The sequence below is a fragment of the Brassica napus genome, chromosome C3 (genome assembly GCF_020379485.1).
Source record: "Brassica napus cultivar Da-Ae chromosome C3, Da-Ae, whole genome shotgun sequence".
NCBI classification, from domain to species: domain Eukaryota; kingdom Viridiplantae; phylum Streptophyta; class Magnoliopsida; order Brassicales; family Brassicaceae; genus Brassica; species Brassica napus.
In genome coordinates, this window is record NC_063446.1 from 43,948,731 (window position 1) to 43,959,174 (window position 10,444).

Consider the following 10,444-nt stretch of genomic DNA (forward strand, 5'->3'; position numbering starts at 1 on the left):
GTTTAAAAGATTTACAGTAAATATAGTACCTAAACTACCATAATATGTGATATTTAAATGAATGCCTAAATGATTTATGGTATATGCATTGGGATATTCTCTTTTACAAAGAAAAATTTCATAATTTGAATATACTAGAAGTGTGGTTTTCGGAAACAATATCAAAACTGAATATCAAATTATATGTGATTATCAATCAATCAAATACCATAATATTCTAAATATCTAAACGACATAATCTATTATATTTCATATGTTTCACATGAAACATAAACCATATACCCTAAATATTACACTCTAACTGTATGGAATACGAATCCCTAAACATTATATCACTCAAAAAAAAAATTATAATGTTGTATGTATATTAAAGAATAGCTTATGAGGACATGAAATCATAAATTAATAGCATCAATACAATTTTGTATATCTAAACCACACACACATACATATATATATATATATAATTTAAACCAACAATGGAACTTAGATTTCTACAGTAAATTTTCTGTACTATGATTTGAAATTATGATTTGAATTAGAGGATAACAAACCTAGCGAGTTTTGATTAGGATAACCAAAGGATAGATTAACACAAACCAAGATTGAGAAATCGGTAAATCAAACGGTTTAGGGAAGCTAATACCGCATCAGTCATGTCATTAAGTTTAGAGAGACTAATCCTAAGTGTATTGATGAGTCACATATGTCTCATTCTCCCATGTCATCTTTGCTTAGTCACATTAGTAAATAAGGCAGCCAATCACATTATAATCTTTTCAATTAAGCATCTTTTCAATTAATAGTATGATTGTATAATTGTATTCTATAATTGTATTTAATCTATAATTATATATAATTTATAAATGTATTTCATTTATAAAGGTATCTAATTTAAAACATATTTAATTTTTAATTACATATAGTTTGTATTTTGTAATTTTTTTTTTGAAATAATAATTCCCTTTGCTAGGGAATTGCAAGAAAATGTTTCCAAGAGAATTGCAAGGGAAATTTTTCCATTGCAATTGTAGAGGAAATACGTGGGTAACGGATTTGGGTTCAAAGCCCTAGCTGCTCTGCATCTAGAGAATCTTTGAATCCCTCATATGAACCTATCTTATATATATATATATAGACATATTACTATTTTTCCGTTGCAAATTGCAAGGAAAACAGTTCCATCGGAAAATTTGCTAGGGATTAGCAACCAAAAGCAGTTTGCGAGTAAGGATTTCCGAGGAGAGTGTTTCTCTAGAAATTTCCTTTCAAATGGCCATTCGCAAGGGAATTTCTAGAATTATTTTCCTTGCAAATCACGCTATTTCTTGTAGTGTTAGACACTAGACCCTTGAATCTTTTAACGAAGACCATGAGTCCTTCATTGGGACCCTGACACATCTTCCACAATTGCGTTTCTGAAGCTACTTTCCTAATTAACATCAAGTAATCTTTGAAAACTTGGCGGATAGTTCGCAAAAACTATCGTTGGAGTTCTACCTGAGTCTTGAACCAATTCAACGCCCGCCAAGTAAGGCTCTCCACGAATAGTTGACAGTAGCAGGCATTTTTCTCCTCATCGTTAAAGTATGCTTCTCTCATGGCTATTTTGAACATATTCATATGATCGTTAGCATCAGTTTTTTTTTTCCAAGAAAGACGAGACTTTGAGTTTGTCTAGTTCCGGACTCAAACTTTCGTGATTCTCCTCGTAAAGGGTGTATTTTGCGTTGCAGCAAGAACACGCTCTATCTCAGGAGCTAATTTTGTTTCTTGATGGATTTAGAATAGATATTATGTATCGAGTTCCGAAGAATGTTGATCACTTGAGTTGTTAGTTGGTCAACTCGATTTGCCGCAACTTAAGGCCATATTGTGTTGACGTTTCTTCTAACTATTGTCTCCTTTCAGTTTTAGGATCTAGTTCATCGGCAAGGGGTTGTGTGCAAGCTGCAGCTAGGGCATCCAGTCATTTATTAGTTTCATTGTTTGATGCATCTTTTTGTTCAAAGCGATCCATGAGGTTTTGCATGATGCTCATCATGGTGGAGAGATATGCAACTGGTGGAGCGGTGGCACCGCCCGTTTTAGTATTGTTTTCTCCGGTCATCTTTGATCTTTCTTGGATTTGTTTCCTAATTCCCAAAGGCAGGGCCAATTGTTGAATCTGAATTTGGGGCATTCAGGATGAAAGCACAAATTTAACGGTGAATTACACGAAAGACGTTTATGGAGAGATCAAGGATTGATTACTTGAGAAAAGCCAATTATGAGAGCCGCAACTCGCAAAATCAAAATTTATAAACTTTTCAGGGAACTGGATTTTCCCCAAAAGCCAACCGAAAAAATATACGCAGAACAAAATAAGAAAAACGTTCTTGAAAACAAAAGACTTAATTCTGAATTTTCGTAAGAGCGTTTCAGAGACCAAACGCTACATGATGTCCGTCTGGAAGCGAGATTTTAAGGGAATCAAATGAGCAGAGTTAGAAAAATCTAAACAAATCCGCTAGATTTGCAAATAAATCATATGTGAGTTGCAGCTTGATTAGCAAAGAAGCAAAAATAAAGCCTAAGGTTTCTAATTGCAAAGAATTTCAATAGCTAAGTTTATGTCTTCATTATTCTCTATCCCGGCCTTAACTATATACTCCTCCAAGGTAAGCCGTGTTGCAATTTTCCCGTATATACACATCTTCCTTCTTTCCACATTTCCTCTGATCTTTCCTTTTTGGTACAGATTCAAGTTTATTCCTTTCAAAAATCTTCCACTATCCTGTTTTCTTCCTTATTCTTCTCCAAGTAAATTAAACTGCCATTGAGATCGGGCTACTTTACGTGTTAAGGTGAAAATGGGCTGTTTCGTTTTTAGACCGTTATGGACCGTTTTACGAATTATGCATTTTTTACAAATTTTCTTGGAAAATTTGTTGATTTGCTCGAATTGTGTTTTTTGTGTCGTTATGTTACAAAATGATAAAAATCATTTCAATTTATCAAAAACATATTTGGTGTTTGACTTAACCGTTAACGTCTCTACATCTGGCTAGATTTTAGGGAAAATCGAGAATTTCTTGTTTTCTCCGTAAAATCTTAATAGAAACTATGATTGTGAAAAAATGAAGAACATTTCAGACGAGATTAAAGCAAGGACATGATGAACCGAGGAGTTGGCAATGATGAGGTGTAATGGGTGATGCTAAAGAGTGAGGGAAGGTCATGGGCGATGTTGAGAAGCTTGGGAGAGTAATGGGTGATGCTCGAAAGAGAGAGAGGGTCTTGTGGGCGATGCTAAGCAGTGAGAGGGAGTCAAGGATGATGCTGAGAATCTTGTGAGAGTAATGGGAGATGCTGGGGAGAGAGAGAAGGTCTTGTGGGCGATTCTGGGAGGAGAGAAAGTCTTGGGGCGATGCTGAGAGAGAGGAGTGTCTTGGGCGATGCTGACTAGGAGAGATAGTTCCCTTATGTACAATGTTGAGGAGAAAGGGAGGAGAGAGAGAGGGTGATGCTTCTCTCTCATGGCTCTGTCTCGTGTATGCAGTTCTGCGTTGATAGTTTTGTATCTTCTCACTTGTTTTTATGAAAAGTTTTTGAGAGTTTTACGGAAGTTTTTCTGTAAGAACTGTTGAATGTAATCATATACAATACTAAAAGGAAAATATAAGAACTGTAAGAACTGTTGAGAGTTAGTTTTATGGAAGATTTTTTCGTAAACTATTCAGTTTTATTTTTACATATTTTTTTGGTAAAAACTTTCCAAAGTTAGTTTTAGGAAAGATTGTCTCGTAAAATTGTTTTCTTTCGTTTTCGAGAAGTTTTTCCTTAAAAACTTTCTGGAATCAGTTTCATGGAAAATTGTTTTGTAAAACTTTTTGTTTCCCTAAAACCTTCCTAAAGAACGTTTTTCCAGATAATTCTTGTTTGGACATACATCTTTCTATTTCCTTTCCATGAAGAAATATATGATGTTCTTATGTATTTTTGTTCAAGTTGGCACGGCATATGCAGAATCATTCTCTTGACATTTCCGGCTCGTTCTTTTTAATGATACGATTCTTGGGTGATTTACCATTGATATCGCTAGGACAAATTTTGAACCCAAGCACCCTAGCTTGGTAGAATTGCATGTAGTTCTGACGAGATAAAAATAACTGTTTAAGTGGAATCAAGGGTTAAGCGTCTCCCTTCCAACCCTAAGAATTTTTGAAAGCCGAAAAGAGGGTTGAATGGACATACTTTTCACATTATTATAAGAAGTGGGTGTTTTCTTCATTCTCACTTGCGTTGCTCATCTCTTAGGAATTTTCTTAAAGGAGAATCTTTTTTTTCTCTCTCTCTGCTTCAAAAGACTTGTTGGGACTGCGTCAAGCAATATGGATGCTCCCCCTTCTCTACGAGCACCAAGGTGAGTTTCTTAGTTCTGAGGGGTATGACTAGGACTTCCGAGAACAGGTTGTTGGCACTCAGAAATACTTTATGTGTTCCGTATCGTTCAGGGTTCTGGGATCAATTATCGTGCCGATAACCCTCCTCCTGCATACTTCACCTTTTATTGGCTTACCTCTCTTCTAGTTTCGTGTGGTTCCAGATCCCGTCGTTAATCCTCATCTCCCTCCATGAACAAGGATTGGCGTACGGCCAATTAACGTCGAGCTGGACGTGTATCATTTAAAGAATCTCTTGAAGAGGTCAAATTCTCTGATTTGTTATGTCAATCCGAGACCGCTTATGGGCAGGGCGAATGGCGGATCATGGTCTCGTTACTTCTTTTATGTTCTTGAAGATAACACATCTTGTGAAGAAGGCAATCTCCCATTTCTCAGGGCAACTTGGGGAAGGCTTGGTAATCCCAAATCCGATGTTTCTCGAGATTATCGACAACAGAGATATAAAACCTTTTTGTTTATTTTGCAGTTAGAGATCTGATTCCTCGCTTTGCTTCTGATCTGTCATAGTTCTGCAAGATACTCTTTGACACAGGAATGTGGACTGGGCTCTCGGAAGAGAGGGTTGAAGAAGCCATAGCTCTTCGTGCTCCTTAGAGTCGTAGTGCGAAGCCGCTGATGCCTAAGTATACGATCGAGGGTCCTGCTATGATTTTTGGGTCCTTTGGCCATAACCTAGGATTATGATATTTTCTGATGGTTGGGATGTATCCCGTTTTATATTTTATGTTTGCTTCAGTGGCTTTCTCATGCTGTGTATAACAACTTCCCGTAGGGCTTTTGTATAATATCTTTGTGTTGTTACATTACCTTTTACAGACAAAGTGTCAACGAGAGGGTAAGTGTGTGAGTGTGTTTCTCATTTCTTACGTCCTAGCAGATTGAAATACTCAGTTTTGTATTAAGATGAGAGTGTATGAGGTTTATACTCGCATAGCCTCATACATGTCCTATAACGAAAAGACATATTTTGGAATTCTGTATGGAAGATACTATGCATGTGAGATGTTCGAGACCATTTTTCTAGGTTTAAGGAAAGAAATAGGCTTACTTTCATGTCTGGAGTATGCACGGTCAATCCTGGTTTACTTAACTTGTTGCAATTTTGACCTGATTACATCCTCGACTTGCAGCTCAATTGGTGACAACTCGTCCTGTTGGAATGTTGTTAAAGGGTGAGGTCATGAGTTCGAATAACGTCAAGCGCATCAATAACCTACATGTATGGCTGGGAGGGGCGCACATGAGAGGGGTTAGAGTCGGTGCCCTGCAGAGCTGTCAGTCGGGTTTCAAGCGAGCGGGACGGGTTGTCACATAAAAAGTCGACATTTTTTTGTGCCAACCCGCCCCGTGGGAACTACCCGCCCAGTGGGCCCCAGGTTCACAGCCCTGCAGGGCACCAACCCTAACCCCTCTCATGTGCGCCACTCCCAGCTATACATGTAAGTCAGATCAATTGGTGACAATTCGTCATGTAGGTGTGTTGTTAAAGGGAGAAGTCTTGAGTTCGAGTAACGCCAAGTGCATCAATAACTTACATGTATGGCCGAGAGGGGCGCATATGAGAGGGGTTAGGGTCGGTGTCCTACAGGACTGTGAGCCGGGGTTCCGACTGAGCGGGATGGGTTGTCACAAAGTTCTCGGCTAAAATTTCTTGCTTCGATCACAGAATCGAGCACATCTCCAAGAGAAACCCGAAGATATTGACCAAAATTTTGGATTTCTCTTATATCACGATATTCTCCTTGTGTAAGATGTTCGAGAAGACAGGGCCAATCGGCGGGCAAGTACTTATCTTTCCAACTCAAGTTTTTTGTTTATTTAAAGTCCGTGATGACTGTAAAGTGGGTTACTAAGATGATACTTTCATCGAGGAAGTCGCATACATTTGGAAGTCGATTTTTGAAAATCCGAGATGTCTTTTCGAGTAAACGTGGTTTGACGTGTAGAAAAGTTTTTGGGTTTGTGCGAAGGTTTTGTTTTGACCTTGTGGCTGAGAAACATTTTAGTTTGTTGTGGAAGGTTCATTCGAGCCTTCGCGCCCAAAAATTGTTTTGAGCCCGAAGTGAAATCGAGTAAGTTTGGACCAAGGGGTCGCATACGTTTGATTTGGGAAGAGGTGTGTTTCTCAGCGGTGGTTTTCGAGGAGTTAGCTTTCCAAGATTGTTTGTGTAGTTTTTTCAGAAATATTTTTCGTATAACTTTCTAACACCACATGTCGACTCTTCAATGATTATTCATTTCCCTCCATAACGACCTTAACCAACTTCCAACAGCTTCTAACCACTGCACTCCTTATTGAGGTGAAGCTCCACTGTATTATGTTTCTAAATCAATTTTTTTTTTTATTATTTGGTTTACTTTGATTTGATGGAATCTTCAGTAAATTGTCATTTGTCTAAACAAAGTAAGCACGAAATCCCTTTGATTTTGTGCTTACTTAGTTTGGATATATGAAAATTTATTGAAGATTCCATCAAACCATGAGTTCTTAAAAAACTGATTTGAAAACATAATTCAATGGAGCATCAGTTCGAAGTTGAATCAGCCTAATACGAATTATGATAAAGAAGCTATTTCACATTCAAATCAAGTGATTTCGTGCTTACTTAGTTTGGACATACAACAATTTATCGAATATTCAAATCGCGACATGTCAGTTACTCCTCTTTCACTGTAAAATGAAGCTTCTAAATTGCAGATGTTTCTTGAAATATAAAGATAGAGAAGTTCCGTGTTTATGAAGCTGCTATTTGTGTCAGTAACTTCACTTTCCATATTTTGTTTTGTTAGCGAATTATCTACATTGATATAGGCTATTACCATGGAAATGGCTGTACAAGAGGCGTTTGACAACACCGGTAGAGTTATTACTGTTTCTTTCCAAAAATTGTATAGATGCACCATAAAGAATATGGTTTGGACGATGCAAGTTTTAGCAATTTGTTCGTACCTGTTATCCACAAGGCTGTCGAAGTTTATCGGCCAGAAGCACTTGTTCTTCACTCTAGGGTTTATTCATTAACTGGTGACGCGTTGGCTAAATTCAACCTGTTTATCAAGGGTCATACTGCTTGTATCGTTAGATCAATTAATGCTCATCTCATGGTCTTGGGTGGTGAAGGCCACACTCTTCCAAATGTTGCACGTTGCTGGTGGTCACTTTCTCATCTCTTTGGGAACTTCGACTATGTGTTTTCTAACAAGAATTGTTCTTGAAAGGTGCTTTTTTCTTGTTGGCTTGTGGTCGGAGAAGAACTTGACGACAAACTCCCATTCAATCAATACAATGGAGAATTTAAACACAATAAGATAGTGTCATAGTAGGACTCATACTAAAATTTCACCTCGTGAATAGTTTTACCAACATGTACATATAGAACAATAGGTGGACAAACATAGCACCAATACTAGAACATTGATCAACGTTGTATATAAGCGTGATTACAACAGTAATCAGATTTAGGAAAGTCAAACAACAGATTGTTGTCAAAAAGTCTCCAAAACGCCATCAACATCTCAGCTTTTGTGTATTCCTTGATGCTGGTGGAAAAGAAAACAGAGCTCCACCTTCATTCCTTCGCCTGTTACATGTTAGAATCAGTATATGAGTTCTCTGTTGGAAACTTTAAGCTTCCACGTGATCAGTTAAAAAAAAAAGTCCACTAGTTATGAAGAAAGGTTCCTGAATCCTAGTATTGGAAACTATAGTCCCTCACAAAGATTTGAGTTTGGTTTGGCGCAACTTTAAGAACACAATCGGGTGTCTGGTACCTTAAGGCGAGAAGAACGGCGAGTGGAAGACGTGGGTGCAGGAGATTGGAGTGGAGAATTGCTAGATCGCTTCTGTCGCCGATTCACTTGAACCTTAGATACCTTGTTCTCTGGAGTTAACATGCTTGTATCAGTAGTAATTGACATAGCTGGAGCTGAAGCAGATATGATGGAAGTTTCCTGTGGCAGATTTTCTGAGTGTGCTGGTAGTTCTGAGAAGTCAAGTTATACAAAAAAAACACACAAGTCTTGTTCAAATCCAAAAATACATATATTGAAAACTAGATGTCTGGTTTTTAGAGTCTAAAGATAAAGAGTGAGAGTCAGTATACAAACCAGATAAGGTAGCTTTCTGAAACTTATCCCTCATCAGACGAACAAATCCGAAAAGGTCATTGGTTTTATTCAATTCTTGGACCATCTCATCCATGTCATCTAAATGTGGGTTGCAATCCAATACTGATGATCATGTAAGCCAAATATGCTTGTTAGTAGACTCTTTGTAATCTCACTAAATGTAGTTGATACTTGTTTCAGTAAAGAGACTCACGTGTGTAGATGTCATTTCCATAGTGAACTGTGAATGAAAACTCGCGTGTGGGCCTTTTTGCATCAATGTTGGTGAATGTGAACTTAACTCCTGCAAGAGAAGTAAAACAACAAGATCCTCCAAGGTCAAACATGAACAACAAAGAAGTATAAGTGTTCAAAACTTAAAGCTTCTCTCTCAATACCATGTCCAGCTTCAACATGAAAGCCAAGAGCCTGATTATACCAAGAGATGGCTTCATCAATTTTGGATTTGTTTCCCGTGACTTTACCAGCATTGTCCTTGGATACTGATAAGCCTTCATTGGATGAAAGAAGTAGAAATTCAGTGGTCTCTAACTAATAAAATTGAAACAAGCTGAGTACTTTTCAAAGATGAAGCATGAAAATAAATGGGAAGAGCTAAAAGAATACCTTGCAAACGGTGGGAGATAGTTTTGGAATGCTCTTCCTTGTTTGACTTGTGTAACTGCAGAGTTCTTTTAACAACTTGGATTCGAGATTGTGTTGCAGAAATGGAGTCCCTTAAACCCATTTGCTTTGCCTCTTTACGGGTTTTCACTAAAACATAAAAAGATGTAAATATTCGAAAAATAAAAGTTGTAAAGAAACGAAAGCAATTAGTTACAGATTCAGAAAACATGTTCAAAGTTTGAAACTTTATTATACCTGCCAACACGTTAACGAGCTCATCCTCTGCTTCTCTCAGATCCGCTTTCACATTCGCTAGTTCCACTACAAAAGCAAAGCCAAGCTCTTACAATTGACGATTTGGGACTGAATTACAGTTATGCGACCCAAACCTTGGCTCTGTGCAGTAGCTTTAGCTCGGGCAAGTACGGAGTCCATAGACCTCTGGAAGGGGGAAGCGATGAAGGAATCGATTTGAAGCCGCTGTTCCTCAATATCTTTCTCACACAGGATTCCCAGAGATGCCATAGTGTTCTTCGTTGTATCTCCACCTCCGCTTATCTCTTCCATCTTCTTAGCCCGCCCAACCTTTGATTCGAGTTTCGAAAAGCTGATGAGATTTGAAACGACGTTTGTTTTTTCCTATGTTCAGATATATTGGGCTTAAATGTCTATTCTAAGCTAGGCCCAATCCAGGTTTCTGTTTTTTTTTTTCCTTTCCTTTACCATCGAAAATTCTACTAAATAGTCATTTTTTGTTATAAAAATAATAGAAAAATCTATATTTATTCATAACATAGAGATTCCTTATATAACAGATTACACCGTCATAGATAAATGGAAAGACTACAAAATCATAATCTCTTGATTATAAGCCATCCACAATCTGGTTCATAACACTCCCTCTTGGATGTCATAACCATTTAGAGCTTGTATTGTGCTTTAGTGTTGCCTCATTAAAACTTTACCAGGAAAACTCAATTGGGACAAAACCATGGTGGAAGAAAAAGAGTACAACACACATTACTCCTCCTGATTTGGACATTACTGAAGTTCCCTTGGACCTCTCCAATTTTCTGCAATCCGTGGGTGATGAAGATCTTGGGCAGAATATGCTTCGTCCTCGAACATGATAGTTGGTTCTTCTTTACCATCGGCCATGCCACAATCTGATCGAACATATTGAGTCATCGACCTCAAATACACACACACGAAATCTTGGATGATGTTGCTGTGATATGCGTGTACCACCATGTGTAAACATA

The 10,444-nt window shown here is 37.8% G+C and overlaps 1 protein-coding gene and 1 long non-coding RNA gene across 2 annotated transcripts; one reads left to right on the top strand and one right to left on the bottom strand.

The window, feature by feature from the left end:
- The first annotated feature begins 2,213 nt into the window (after positions 1–2,213).
- Positions 2,214–5,254, top strand: LOC125584415. Its single transcript, XR_007321360.1, has 2 exons — positions 2,214–4,843; positions 4,915–5,254. It is a non-coding gene; the product is annotated as an uncharacterized LOC125584415 (long non-coding RNA).
- A 2,504-nt stretch (positions 5,255–7,758) lies between these two features.
- Positions 7,759–9,824, bottom strand: LOC106374706 (kinetochore protein SPC25 homolog). The gene is made up of 8 exons (XM_013814673.3): positions 9,572–9,824; positions 9,438–9,503; positions 9,183–9,329; positions 8,954–9,067; positions 8,770–8,859; positions 8,556–8,678; positions 8,220–8,431; positions 7,759–8,029 (listed from the first exon to the last, which is right to left on the bottom strand). Exons 1-8 carry the CDS (start codon positions 9,747–9,749, stop codon positions 8,018–8,020), a joined length of 942 nt encoding a protein of 313 aa, XP_013670127.2. The 5' UTR covers positions 9,750–9,824; the 3' UTR covers positions 7,759–8,017.
- Between the last annotated feature and the right edge of the window lie 620 nt (positions 9,825–10,444).